Raw genomic sequence first — 15894 nt, forward strand, 5'->3', positions numbered from 1 at the left:
AAATGCATCAAAAGACAAAACATGCAAATGTAAACATGAGAGTAGGCATTACACGTCGGCATTCAGACAAGAAATTAGACAAGCGAAGAAAACACATCTAAAATCGCACAAAGCAATGGGAAATACTAATGACTCACAAATTGGCATCTCGTTTGCTCTGACTGACATATCTGTAATTTTGCTCAGATATTTTGTTGCAAAAGTTGAGACACAATCATTCTGTTTCCATCACTCCGTGCAGATGTATGCAGAGCTTCAGGAGTGATTTATTGCCGTATGATAAAGGGTTTTATTGGTAAAACAAATGAAATGCAGAAACGGGGACAGAGAGAAGAAGACAGAAAGAATGGCGTTGGTAGATAGAATTCCAGTAGGACAGAGCGGGAGAAAAATCTTCTCTGTTTCCATGGCTGCCATGGTAACACTGTTGCCACAGTGCAGCAAGAAATGTGGTGGCAACATTGTGATGGTGACAGGGAAGCCCCCACCCAGCTGTTTGAAGTCAAGGTTGTTCCCGTCTGTATTTCTGTCTGGTGCCTTTAACTTGACAATGTGGCTTTTTTTAGTTCAATGAAGGCATCTTAATTTGTATGTGCGTTTGTGTGTAAGTGCCTGTGTTAAATGTTGTTACTGTGTGTGTGTGTGTGTGTGTGTGTGTGTGCTTCGAGACTGAGGGCCCCTGCTGCTGCTGTTGTCGTGATACTCGGTTGGAGCGCAGGTGTGATCCCAGAGCTAGAGGCTCTTCAGGGGTTTTAGACTGCTTGAAAGGTTAAAACACCCAGAGAGGCAACTTCATACAGCAGCAATATACAGTCAGTCAGTCAAAAAAACGCCCCACAGTTGTAGCTTGAAGCGACTGCTTTTCTTGTTTCATGTGACAATATGGACAGGCTGAAAGTAAGAACATACAGTCTGCTCTGGGGGAATATCAGGGTAACTGAGGACAGCTCTCTGCACTCAAGCATTATTTTGTTGTTGTCTTTCTTCCTGTTTTACAAGCTATTAGTCGCTCGTGAAGTTATAGCCCAGTATCAATGTATCACTGAGGGAACGTGGGCAACTTTGTTGAGCTGCTTCTCTTAGCAGTGCTGTGAATCAGGCGCTACTTGTCTGGAATCTTCTACCGTATTTACATAGTCACTTAAAGGTGCGGTGTATTATTTGGTGGCATTCAGTGGCGAGGTTGCAGATTGCAACCAACTGAAATGTTTCCTGTGTGGTGCTATGATGAATCCCACTGCCTCAAGACCGACCCTGTGTATTATTCGAGCGCTAGGATTGGCCAGGCGCCAATGCTTGCAGAGGTACTGAACTTGATTGGTTCAGGTCCTATTCCTTGACCACTTTTCCTTGGCTATCCTGACCCTAACTACTCACGGTCAATGCCTGATTTTAATCAATTATCTCTGCATCAACTATCTATCTAGGGCAGGTCTTGCTAAGAATTGCAGTTCATAATTACTCCCATATGCCAAGCAAGTAGGAGAACTACAGTGGAACACAACGATTCTTATTTTCAGGAGATTATACATTAAAGAAAACATAGTTATTGATATTTTGTTCAATTTCTGCCAGTAGATCCCCCTAACTGCTTCACACTGTTCCTTAAATGCTTCTCAGGCCGATTGAATCTGATCTTAAAAAAATTCAAGATGGACTGAAATTGGTTTGCTCGAATCACCTCCCAAGACGCATTCTAGCCAGATGTTGAACAGGTGTAATGGTTTTTAGGCTTCCGGTGTTTCTGACACAGGTTTACAAGCGGATTTGTGTGAAAAGATGAATTGCAATCAGATTCGTGATCCAGCCAACGGAGGCGCATATATGTGGCTAGGTGTGAATGGAAGTGCCTTAAATCTCATCTGGATTTGATCCAGATACACAACACTTGAAATGCTAAGTGTTAACGGGCTCTCGGATACATATAGTGATCTTTGGAAGATGTTGCTTGAGAGGAACATGAAAGATAATCCTCCATAGACGAAACTGGGGCATGTGTGACTCACACCTTTGGCTGTTTAATGGACTTATTGATCTTAGGAACTTTTTGATTCATCTGTGGAAATTCTGTAAGGGAGCTGTTTCTCACACAATGTAGAAAATGTAGCCTTAAGAATTAAAGTGAATCAGTGTGAAACAAGATGCCTGTTACAGATTTAAATGTGCTACTTTGTTTGATTTTCCCAGTGCAAAAAACCCAGATAGGTCTGGGATACATACAATTTTGCAATTAGTCACTATTTGTTGAGCAAATCTGGGAGAGAAGGTGTGACTAACCTTTCCCCTTTATAAGGTTTGATTGTCATTTGTTACCTGAAAAATACAATCATACCAGAACAAGCTGTATGGCTGGCACTGAGTGCAAGGGCAGAAGAGGAATACATGAACATTTATTAATCAGAGGACTCGCATCAGAGCGTAGCACTGTCAGAGTGCTAGACATATTTTGAATTTATGAACGAATCTCTAAAATCAGCTGGGGGAGGCGTATAGAAACAGCTGCGCAAACAGTACATATCACAGCTGTCTGAGGCTTGATTCTCCGTCTCCTGGTGACTGTCCCTTCACTTCCTTGTTGTTTCCCCTGTGTCTGTGGATTAATACAGTGAGGAAGTGGAATTAAGACCAAAAGTTGTTCTTACAACCATGAAAAGCAAGCAGGCTAAAGAGCTGTACCTCTTTGTTTTCTGTAGATACAGCTTAAACAGAGGGGGATCAATGAGCAAGGGAAAAAAAAGGTTTCAAAGATCAGTCGACTATAGGGAAGACTTGAGCAATCCGATTTGACTTTGTAACTTCTCAGTCAGGAATACCTCTAAAAAGGGGAACAAATTATAAGATAGGTTTTACGTGCTATCTTGCCCACAATATTTCCTTTCCCACCTGCTGTCTTCACAATTTCATCAACTAAATTGTGTCTTGCCAATTCTGGTCTGAGGCAGCGAAGAGGCCCTGATGTTTGGGACCATAGCAATACAATTAAAGTAACTGACTGAGAGGCAATGCAATTTCTATTTGCTGACCTCCATCCTCCCAAAACCAAGCTTAATTTCATGCCCTGTGAGAAGTGGATGATGGTGAACAAGATGTGGTATTTTCTATAATTTATTAACAATATATCCTCTGCCCTCTCTATATGTATAGGTGCTAGGGCTTTGCAGCAAGCTAAACACACCTCCTATAGAGGTTGAAGACAGGGGATGGCAAGTCATTTTATTTTATTTCAATAGTGAACAGCGAGTTCAATCTTTCCTTAGCCTTAACCAAGTGCTTTGACCGCCTAATTGTACCCATAAAATGCATTTATGATAGTTGCTACAAGCAGATAATATATTGTAAGTGCAGACATTGCAGGGAAAACCAATTAAGTATGTTGTTTTGTTGCCACATTCAGAATAAACATTCTCCAGATATATCCATCAAAAATGTTTACTTATTATGTTGATAAAATATAATTCAGATGGCATTACATGACTCTAAAAACACTTTTGCAGTTGCAAATGTTTTATATACAAACACAATTTCTGGGAGACAGGGTTGCAGGAGGAAACAAAGTGTCACAATGGAAAAGATAACTATAAGCTAACAAGATGCTATAGGAAATGAAGTACAAATGATGGTCCAACAATGGCATTTAGAGAATTAAAAGATACCTATCAATATGGTCACAACAAAACGGTGGATGTACCAATCATAAACTGCTTTAGGCTGTTCTGGTACTGGTTGCTACTAGCAACAGACTGTTAAACTGAAACTAACTGTTGGTGGCAGAATAATAACACTTTATATGTGTTGACCAGCAGGTTGGAGATAGTGTGCAAAGGAGATATACTAACGTGTGCGCTTGACGTTGACATGTATAAAGTAATATGTTACATTTCAAACATGGCAGAATTGTTCTTTTTAATCACACAAGATCACTGAACAGAGGAAGCCATCTGTAATATCAGGGCCACACGTTAGTTTGATTAATATTTGCATGGTTATGCATCTTTTCCTCCTATAACGAACAGTTTCTCAGTTTCAGAACCTGAGCTGAATCCAGGACTCCTGCAGAGTAAAGAGTCTCATGTCAGAATAATTGCTGCCTCATAAAAAAAGAAATAAAAAAAGATCAAGAGTGGCAGACAAACATATACAATGAGTATGCGCACCAATGCTGGCATGCAGTCACTCACTCACACACAGTCGCAGAAACATATATTCATCACGTTCTGGCAAAGCAGTGGGGGGAATTATCACTCCGGCTTCGCTCGGTATTTTTGGGTTCGGAGATCTGATGCTTTTGCCTCAACGGGGTTCAAAACATCAGCTTTGACTGACAGAAGACCTGATGAAATGCAACAATGACGCAAGTTATTTCTTTTTGTTGACAGAAACTGAAACAAGAACTCACAAGTTTGATATCATTTTATTGTAGACACTACGGTTTAGTCATTCAGTAGGGTATTATCTACAGCAATTAGACAGATGGTTTAGTATTCGTCCTCAAGGAGGAAATTATTTTCCACAGTATGCATACATAGCACAAACAAGTAATAGATACAGATTTAAACTAAATTATACAAAAAGACAAAGACAAGGATTAGCTAAACACACTAATGTCTGGATTTCTTGTGACTTAAGAGGATGTTACTTTTTTAAAGTTTGGACCGATGTAGGGACAATTGGACAATGCGCCTCATTCACTAATTTGTGCGTAGAAATGTTCTTTGTTTGTGCACAAAATAAGCACACACCAAAATTACCATCGGGATACAGAACACACGTGCACTGTCCAATTTAATTCTTACCACCGTGCGCATGTTAGTGAATCAGAATCATTCTAAAATGACAGGCACATGTCCGCTATTTTCAATCAGCATACTGCCACGCCCCCATTTCTCTATACAAGGAAATACATATTTGACTCCCTGAAAAATCATTAATTTGGCAGATTTCATTGTGGAGTTTGAGTAGTCCACAGAACCAGATATATAGAGAATTATGTCATCTGCTGTAACCTGATACAACCTGCACCAGGGCCTAAAATAGCCTACATGCTGATGAATAGCAAACACACTTCATTTCCTCTGTTTGATTTTCTACAGCCGGGCAGACTGAAACTTATCAGGTTATTCCAACTGATTTCCTCTGTGGCAAATAGTTTCTGGTAGCTTGCATATGACGATAAGGACAACAAACAATTCAAATTGATGTTACAAACCGACGACGAAGCAACTTATGCTGAAAGGTAATGTTTTATTGGAGTTCAGATGCTGCCGTGGTTGTTTCTCCTCTTTTTGAAGTCATCAGCTCAGATAGCAGTACTTCAATAATAACACCATGAAATTAAATCTGAGTAGGAAGAACAAAAGATTAATTCCTGTTCATGGGAAATGTTTTTAACAAAAGACAGGAGCCTGTTGAAAATGTATTGAGAGGCTTTTAGAAAGAACAACATGTTAACAGTTTGCTTCATTTTTCTTTATTATAACGCACTGTTCTTTCGTTCCTATTCACTTTGTTCTTTTCTTTTCTACCATTCATGAATTACTCCTCAAAGAGAAATTTCACTTTTCTTCTTGGCTGCTCTCCTTTCCCCGTCTCTATTTCTAGACTTCAGATACTTCAAATGAAAGAAATTTAAATACATGGTATTTCACTATCACGGTTTTGGCATTGTATTGTTTTGCCGTTTCACTAATTTATCCCCATAATTACAATACTCGCCCACAAATATTATGTGTTTACATATTATATTAAAATATATTACATAACATAATTTTTTTTTTTTTTTTATTCCCTATAGCCTGTTTTTCCCATCTTTTAGAGGGTTATAATCCGTTCACTCTGCACCACACATAACATTCTCCCCGCTTGTTATGAATGTCAATACTACTCAAGTCCATTAACTATGACTCAAAAGGTTGGATTGCACTTATCTCATTGTACAATACAATATATAATCACTGCTCCACAGTACTTTCCATTTCAACCTGTTTCCTTTATATATTCCTTATAAATTGTGTTTTTGCTGGTATTGAGCAAAGCCTTCCTGTTTACACGTTTCCCCTACTTTGTCCTTCTGTAAATTTCTTTCCCTCTGCTTATTTGAAATGTTAGCTGTGAACTTCAAGCGTCAACACTGTTTTTAAAATTGCGTAAGGTAATGGCAATGTCACCCATCATGAATGATTGTCTAACGACAGCACATCCCTTCTCCAGACGCTTCTCCTTGAGTGACTTTAGTAGATGCTATTAGAGACTATGATGAGGTCAACTCAATTTAACTTCTCAACAATAATGCTTTTTTTATGCATAAGATTACAAGCTGGCAATAAGAAATATTTACTGCTTTGCTTCAGATATCAGTTACATCATCAAATCTTAAATCCCAGAGCTAACTTTAGATGGATGAACGGGATTCTTTTTCAGTCCGACACCAAAACTCCAGTCTTCTAAATGCGTGCATGTTTATGATGAACTTCCAAACAAGATAGGCTGTAATTGATGAATAAAGGTTGAGAGTGAGGTTTGTTAATGTTACAGAGATGAGCCATTTATATCCTATTCAATCAGCCTCTTGACATGAAATTTCCAACCGAAATGTATACTGTCTGTGCTCACTGTTAGATTTATGCATTTAAAATGCATTTAGATATTATGACTCCCACACGTCGGGTCTTTTTCATTTTTAACGGTGGACATGGTTGAACATAGATGGTTTTGAAATTAAACAAATTTTAATGTCACTGCAGCTGAAATAGAATCCCTGAATGTTACAGCAATGAAATCTGTTATTCTCTAAAACAAAAGATGGGTTTTCCTCTATACAACGTGGGTGAGCGTGGTGGGTGGATCATGGGTGGCATGTCGTTCAGCTCAATATTTCTCAAGCAGCTGCTGCTCCAAGTCCATGGACTCCTGTCTCCCACATGGGAGCATTGGTAGAACTGGCAGCTGGAGACGGCATCTGATTAAGCCGGCTAGTTTTCCATGTTGGGATTCACTGAGTTGTAAAACCTGTCATAAGAGCACACAATACCACCCTACCTACAGACATGCAATGCTCCAGATAACAAGGAGGAATCTCTATTTCCTACACTGTCTTGTGTTTCTTTAAGCCTCAATATTGATAATAATTAGATCTGTAATTATGAGGAGAATTCCTCTAATGTTTTTCTTTTTCGTTGGGCTCTGTGACACTGGCGTAAATGACCTGTCCTGCTTTCTCACGCTCTAAAGAGCTCATCCAGATGTAATCAGACTTGGCTGATATTATTAATGACTTAGGGGGAAAAGAGATTAGACTCTTCCACCCTGCCGCCCTGACAGCATCGCTCTCTTAACGCTTTCCAAAACAAGACATGTGGGAGGCCTCGAAGGAGTAGAGTTCACGTGACTGTGATTTTAAGTGTGTGTGTGTGTGTGTGTGTGTGTGTCTCTGAGTCAGTGAGAGGAAGACCGGTTGATTTTCTCATTTTCTTAGACATTACTAGGAAGTAAAGAGGGGGAAAGTTTAGGAAAAAATGTTAATGAGAGAAATTAAGTTGCAGGAGGAGTCAAGTCACAGATTTGACAGAAAACTTTTTAGAGTGATGGTGAAAACCAATTCAAATGCCCACAAACCCAAACATTAAAACAATATTCCAGGGTGAAAATCATATGGTGGGTGCTCCCACTAATTAGTTTGGAGACGCCACTCCACATGTGTCTCAGAGCTGTGTAACCCCAATTTAAAAATCTACAAGTGCTAAAATTATATTTCACAGCCGAACACATCCTAATAACCAACATGGCACCAAAGACACATGTTGGTTAACATTTCCAAGGTTTTCTAATAAATGTTCTTTTACATGTGGCAATGATGTTGTCAACGATATTGTGTCAAAATACATATCATTATCTGTCTTCTACTGTAGTGTAAACACAGTGACGTACATTGAGCAGTGCATTACACTGTGTTTACTGTGTTACTAACAAATATTTGTCTTGCCATCAGAGTGTACACGTTTCTGTACACACTTCACTGCTTGAGACTCTGGTCTAATCTTTATTTAAGTACCACTTTCATGTAGCCCTGTGGTGCTTTTGGAAAGGATTGTGGATACTTCAGCTTAATCATCGTGGGCCAGACGTAGACAGTTTTGAGTCATTCTTAAACCATTAAAACTTACGGCACACGACCAAAATCAAAATTACAGTCACAGTAACAAACATATGCAAGTACTGATGTGTTCAACCCCCCCTCCCCCCCACATCCACGCTCTGTGGATGTAAACTGTCATGACCCGAATACAGAGAAGAAACATTGTTGAGCTCATTCTATATTTATGTCATTTAATGAGTCAAAATTAGATTACAAGAACAAACACACATGGAGCATTTGCATAATCCCCTAGGCTTCAATTCAGTTACAATGAATTATGACTGGGCCAAATGAATGGGGATGGCCTTGTCCTGCACTCTATCATGTGGCAACATCAATATGTATATTACCTCTGTTTTCCTCAAGTTTAAACACAGATCCTCGCTTTTGTGCCCCTGGCATGTCAAAGGAGCTAGTAGTCCAGTTTTGCCAGTATTCACAATCAACAATCTATTGTTGCAAATAATTAGGATAAATTGAAGGCTCAGGAATAACAATCCCTTCATCAAGGAGAGGGAAGGAAAAGAAGAGCACGAACAAATGCTAATGATAACGTTCTCGGCTGTTGGCAGAATGGCTATAAATAGCCATCTTTTACTCCGAGGTGGGATTACATTCAATTTAGAGGAGCTTTCAAGGGGCAAAGAGAAAATAGGTGTTAAACAGTAATCCGCAGGGTTATAGTGATTTTCAATTTAGGGAGCAGCATTTTTAATTCAAAATTGTCAATTACACACTTTACATGCACTTACGAAAACCAGCCGTTGTTGGAATGAGCTATCTTAATGTGATATTTGAGATGAGTAATAAACAATAAAGTGCAACACACACCTGTTGCACATGACACATTAAAAGACATGCACCCATTTTTGTCTATGTACGTCCACACAACGCTGGATGGAGGCACGTCAAGAGGCCAATTTCGCAGCGTCAATTGCGGTACATCTTTTCACAATAGCAGCAATTTGATCATTTTGGCTCCTGGAATCGGCTCATCCTGGCTACAGTATTCAAACTACCTCCTCTGTCTGCATGAAAGCATGTTTGCTACAGGTCTCAGTCGACGTGCATCAACACTCCTTAATGCTGCCAATGTGTGTTGCACGAAAACATTTTTTTGGGGAAAGACAACGGAAAGACACATGTTAAACATACATATCTACTGCAAAACAGAAACGACTGAAATTTGACAAATGCTAATGATCATGTTCTCAGGCTAAGACTAAATATGATGTGCATTACATGAAGTGGGCATGACAACAGCAGATAAGTTACAATATGATGCAACAACAATACAATGCAATCAAGAGCAACATGCTCACCACCGATTTTCTTTAAAAAAGTACTTGTCAAGCCTCAGTTGTATTGCATTAAATTGCACATGTGTTCTTGTTTTTTGTCTACCCCTATATACACTTTGGTTTCATATCGCATGCATTTACAGTCCACCATCGCATGATTGTTAAAGCCCCATCCAACTGGAACAACTCACAGACAACACCCCTTATCTTTCCAGCACTGCCTGGGGTGATACGAGCATTCAGAAAGCTGTGAAGCTAATGGTCGGCAGCCCATGAGCATTATGACATTCATCTGCGCCCTCACTACAGGATAACTAGCTCCCTGAGTCTCACCGCAATTTATTCAAGCCTCCGAATAATACGTTTACCTACTGCGGTGCGCTGCAGGCTCCCTACATATCTTATTTCCCAGTGCCCAACACTCCCACACGCCAAAACACTTCTTTGAACACTGCATAGTGATGTCTAACCTCCCACTCTTGTTGCTTCAGGGTCAAATTAGAGGGCTACTCTTAATAATTTCTCCCAAGACCGATCTCCATATACCGGGTTGGCTGGGCCCTCAGTCTACCTTGGAATCATTTGTCCATCATCACCCCTACAGAAATAACCTTTTTGATTAAAAAAGATAACGATATCCAGATAGGGAGTATTTTTTTTTTTTAAAACAATGCCTTTGGAAAGCTTGCAAGAAAGAGGGGAAATAATTGTGGAACATGTGTGTTTGGACTCTGATATCAGTGTTCCTATCCACTGTACTGACCGTATTTCACGATGTATAGTTTTACATTTTTACTTAATGTGTTAGATAATTGCTTACTGTTCATTTTGTGTGTCTGTAGGGTTGGGCGATGTGGAGACAATCAAATATCACAATTTTTTTTGATCAAATACCTCTTTCAATATTGCAACGATATTATAAGGTCGACCATTAGTGCTTTTACAAAATATTTACACAATGAGATTTTTTATAAATAATCTCCAGTAATGAGGATATAATGATTAAGTAGGTTAAGGCAAATAATATAACAGCTAGAGCAGTCTGATATGTTCATGACATTTCATCACTTTATTGTAATGCAGCCTTTAAAACCAAGAAAAGACAACACTGCCATACTATGATATCCAAAGTTGTATGTGTGCGCTCTTAAAGGATGTCTGCATGTCTGTGTCTACACACATCTGTGTCTGAACACATTTTGTGTGTTTTGGGGTTCCCACTCTGAGAAAGTGTCTTTGACCAAAAACCGTGTCAGGCTGTTTAATGAGGGCATTTCTCCTGTGGTTTGGCCCTATTTTAAACTGCAGCCAAACTCTTGGTCAGCAGAGGAAAAATTGTGGTGTCTGTGAGAGTGTGTTCACTCACTGTGTGTGTGTGTGTGTGTGTGTGTGTGTGTGTGTGCGTGTGTGTGTGTACATAAATACCTTGAATATAAGAGTTTGTGCGTTTTTGTATGTGTGTTCATGCAGCTATATTTAAATTACCAGTATTTTACAGGTTATCAAAGACAATTTCAACTTGAGCATTATCATAAAGTGGTCAGTTACATTAGCTATTATCCTTACCTAAAAAAAAAATATTCCCATGAAGACATGACAATTGGCAAGAATCCCAAAATATCCTCACTCTCTGAAGGTAGATCTCTATACTCACAAGGATAGAAACATACGCTGGTTTGCTGTATGTGTGTGTGTGTGTGTGTGTGTGTGTGTGTGTGTGTGTGTGTGTGAGAGAGAGCAAGTGGGCATCACATTTATTAAGTGTAGCAGTATCAAATACACACTATTAGAGAATGCCCATTAAACTGCAGGCCCAGGCCTGCACTGTGACTTGACAGATTCAGATCAGCTTTATCATCCAACACCGGCAAATTTGTTTGGTCTAGTGCTTCAGACATGAGGACACCATAAAGTCCACACTCATAATAAAACACATTTGATAATGCCGAGACTGAGACAGAATAAACAATAAAGTGAAATGAAATTAATAAAAGCAGTCAATTCACTTTAAAATCAAACGTGACTTAAAAAGAGACCTGCTGATTAAGCTGTATGTTATTCTGGCTGATGAATTGAGGGAAAAGAGTTTGTGTATCCACCTGTTTTGATTTTGTGACAAAGTCTTTCCCTGGGTCAGGTTCAACATTGAAATGAATGGGGTTGGATACTATTCTGTAAAAAAAATATTTTTTTGAGGATAAGTTTGGTTTACAGGCTAGTGGCTGTTTATTGGTCAATGCCATTGATTTTTCATGCTTTCTTGATTTGTTGTTGCAGCCTGGCTTCGTCTTTTCTGCAGAAGATAATAAACACACAGATAAGACAAAAAGACAGAACACTGTCCACAGGAATGTGAACATACCACCTTGATATTGACAAAACTGGATTTTATCTTAAAAACTAATGTTAAATATGTGTCGGACTGGGAGGATGAGATACAACGATCAGCTTCTGCAACAGACACTCAAAACAAAATACCAAGCAGTCTGACTCTTATCTGATGAATTTTCTTCTAATATTACTACATGTCCCTGTGGCCACAAGGCTCCTTGGGGATCTCCAGTTTTTGGGGTCAGACTGGAGATTTTCTCTCTCTTTTCATTATCCCTAACAGTCCACTGTATAACTGCACAATTGAAGCCGTGAAGTCGAAATGAGAGCACTTCTTGCAAAAGATAATGACCCGGGGATATACTCCAAAGTAATTTTGAAATAATTACCATGAAATGCTATTAACAAAGTGAAGCACTGAATTCTGGAAGTTACTTTACAGTTGAAATATGGGGTTTTGACATGTTTTGTTATGAAGTTTCTGCCCCAACAAGCCAATTTCTTCTGGGAAATGGAGCTGAATGTGGAAATATAATGACATGCAGGTGTGGGTAGAGGTCCACTGCTCTGATGAAAACCTGTATGGCCTGGTTCCAACAGGGGCGGCTCTTCACAACAGAGATCTGTCGAGGTGAAACATTCTGATTAAAAGTGACTACAGAGGACCTCAAAGCTGCTGAGGCTCAAAAAACACTGAAAATGGAAAGAAAGGGAATTCTGAAAGACCCACGCCTCCATCAATCACCAACTCAGCAGAGGAATGGGAAAAAAATGCAAGCGATTCAGCACCATTTCTGATCAGGGACTGGGCATTCTGTGAGGATTGCTCCAAGAGAACTTTATTATTCAAGGAGGTGTCAAAAAAATGTAGCGTAACAGCGATGCTTTCTGGGCATCTCTTGCACCGACTAAATCCCACAATAACAGAATCGCCAAAACATGAGTTTTGCCATGCAGAGAAAACTATTGCTCTCAAAAGACAATATTGCTGCATGTGTAATGTTTGTCTTACATTACCTGGTTGCTTCATGGAGCAATGCTCTGTGGACAAACGAGACACAGTGCGATATTGAAACAAAGAAAAACACTCTTTAACCTCCATCTACTGCATGTATAGAGAGTATTATGGTTATGGAGTTGGTGCCTCGGGCCAACGCAGATTGCAATTATTGGTGGAACATTCAATTCAAAATTGTTTTCAAGAAATTGTACAGACAAACTTAACATAACTTTCGTCACAGTTTTACAATTTTGGTTAATACAAAGAGTCATTAGTAACTCCAGGGGTTGAAATAATAAAAAAAACTTGAGCATAATCAAGTCAGACTCCTGACCTTAAACCAATTACAACGCTGCAGTGTGACTTGGAGCAAGCCACCCATGCAAAGTATTTCAATAATACCAATTAACTCCAACTGCTGAATAAGACTTAGTGTCCAGCATTCCTCCTGTTTGCTTTGCAGGCCTGATCAGCAGCTAAAGAAAACCTTTGTGTCGTGGAAATTAAAGTATTTCCTTGAGAGAAATCAAAAGTATCTCAAGCTTTCTGTCTTTTAAGTATTTGTTACAGGATAAGATATAGAAAAATTATAAAAAGAATACAAACAAATAAGACAAATCTAACTGAGCATAAACGGCTCAAATGTGCATTCACAGATGCATCAGAGTGAACAGATTTAAAAAGATTAATAAACAGAGTCATAGGTTACGATACAGCTGTATAGCAGAGAGCGTTCCTTCACCCATGGCAGAACAAAGGAAGACTCTCCCTTCTCTGCAAAGAAGGCCCTTCTTAAATGCCTGTCTGAGCGGAGTATCCCCCCCCTCAGCAGAAACTACATGTCAATCAAAGTCTAGCTGTCCAGTTCCCTGTGGCCTAGGGATGTTTACACAAAATCAGGTAACCATCTGTTTCCTATAAGGCCCTACCACCAAGGAAGTTGCCCCCCTTTGGTTCCCATGAGAAGCAGAAAACTCTGCTCCTGTTTGCACAATAGCCAAAGTTCAAACTAGATAGAAAACACATGAGCACAGAATCTAAGTAAGAATACATAATTAGAAGTCACATGAAAACAATTTTCCCCCGACACTTTGGATGCAACTTATTGCCGACAAAAACATACCCAAACATAAAGGTCCACAGATTTCCCCGCCTTCTCTCTGAGCAGTGATTTCAGTATAGGGTTCTAGTTTGAATTCACTCACACATGCTACATGCCATGACACAACTATTCTTCTCACATCTGAAGTTCAATATCAAATGCTTTAAAGTGCATTGGATATTCACTATATCCATAATGTGCATGCATAAAGCTGTTGCAGCGAATGTATAATGCGTAACATGTGCTGTTTAATTAATCTGAATGCCTGAGGGTAAAAACTGTCTTTCTCGACATTGCTTATCTTGTGTATTCCTCTTTCCAGCTCTAACAAACGTGAAGCTGTGGGCCATCGACCGACAATGTTTTCAGACGATCATGATGAGGACGGGTCTCATCAAGCACACAGAGTATATGGAGTTTCTGAAAAGGTGAGAAACCCTAATTGTCCCACAACGACAGACAAATGTCCCTGAATAGGACTTTGATTAGATATGCCGTGAATGAATTAACTAAATGGATGAAGGAGAATATGTGTGAGTTGTTTCCCTGAGGATTCCTTATTCATTTTTGCTAACAAATTATCTAACTCTAAATTAATTTCTGGTGTGTCACTGAAGGTGTCATTCATCCAACTGAAAAAATACCCAGTAACTGTATCATCTTCCTTTAATATCCCTTTCTCAATCGGAGAGCTTTGCAGCCAAACCACCAGAAGCCTATTATCACTTAAAAGGCCGGCATGGAGTATAGGATAAAAGGAAAGACCCATCAAAAGACAGAGGGAGAGCAGTGATCAGGATGCATGAGAGATTCAATTCTAGTATAAATCGCTCTTGTCCCCTGTCTCTGTTCGACTTTCCTGTTTTTCTTTCATCCACTTTGGTCTTCATCAAGCCAATTATGAATATTATATCACATCTTCCCTATATTTCAAATGCCACACCATTTTCTCATGACTGTGTTTTCGGGGCAGATATTAGAAGCTGCTCTATTGTCTTCTCTTTTCCTCTCATACAGTATATTTCTGTTTGTGTTTAAAGTTGCCGGTGATAAAAGCACACACTCTGCCCTAGGATCATTTCCACTGAATGAGGCCTCGTGAATAACTGTAATCATGATCAGACTCTGACACTATTTGACAGAGATGTTTCAAGGCAGGCAGGAAACCAACTTTTCACTAGATATTTCCAACACATCCTCATACCTAAACTACAAAACGTCAGTATCTTCCAAGACAACTCGTTTGACTGTTCCAGAATTGACTCCTATGCTCGTTTTTCTGATGTGCAGCCTTTAAGGTAAAGGTATAGTTATGTTTTGGAAATTAAACTACCTAATTAATGATAAGGAAAGATCACAGACATGGTTAAAAGATACAATTCTTTACTGTTCGTAGTAGACTGATAGTCAAAGTCAAACCCTTTGTACACCCAGCCTTTCACCTCTTCCCTTAGATGTAAGGGCAAGAGTAAACTAAATTTTATCTCATTTGCCTTTGCAGCAGTATAAAAATGTCACACTAATTCCACCTTTGCTTCTGAGAGCGGACTGTATTATTCACAGTAATGTAAGATATTGCCGGTTTGGGAAACATAAACACAAGTTGCTTCAAGTGTTTGACCATAATGACAAATGCTTTCGTTGTTTCTGGCGAGGACAGTCTCACTGGATAGTGTAACAGTCTGTGACATTTGCAGGTCAGTCACAATAAAGCCACTTTGCTGTATCCTCAGTACCCTTTCACCACGAAGGAAGACATTTAATACCAAAAATATATTTCCAACCACATAAAAAAACACTCTACTAATCTTACTTTCATATAAGACTGAAGCAATTTTAGTGATGGCTTTGACTAAAGAAAGATACTTGCTATCTCTTCACTAAGTATATGAGCTTGTACTGTATGGCAGCTAAGGCCTCTCAGCAGCTCTTATATAACAGTTCAACAGATAAGTAAATATTTAATAGATATTACTTGGTTTGGGCTCACTTCATGTGTGTTTGGTTTATAAAGGGGTAGCTGGGGGGG

At 39.2% G+C, this 15894-nt stretch overlaps 1 protein-coding gene across 2 annotated transcripts in view; it reads left to right on the top strand.

Annotated features, from left to right (window-relative positions):
• Positions 1 to 15894, top strand: part of LOC137880118 (cGMP-dependent protein kinase 1) — an 84064-nt gene that overhangs the window by 39359 nt on the left and 28811 nt on the right. For both annotated transcript variants that reach the window (XM_068721267.1, XM_068721259.1), the window contains exon 4: positions 14188 to 14293. In XM_068721267.1, coding sequence (XP_068577368.1) covers positions 14188 to 14293 — 106 coding nt within the window. The remainder of the gene's footprint in view (positions 1 to 14187; positions 14294 to 15894) is intronic.

The sequence above is a fragment of the Cebidichthys violaceus genome, unplaced genomic scaffold (genome assembly GCF_023349555.1).
Source record: "Cebidichthys violaceus isolate CVI_PGR_0920_01 unplaced genomic scaffold, fCebVio1.0.p SCAF_10, whole genome shotgun sequence".
NCBI lineage: Eukaryota > Metazoa > Chordata > Actinopteri > Perciformes > Stichaeidae > Cebidichthys > Cebidichthys violaceus.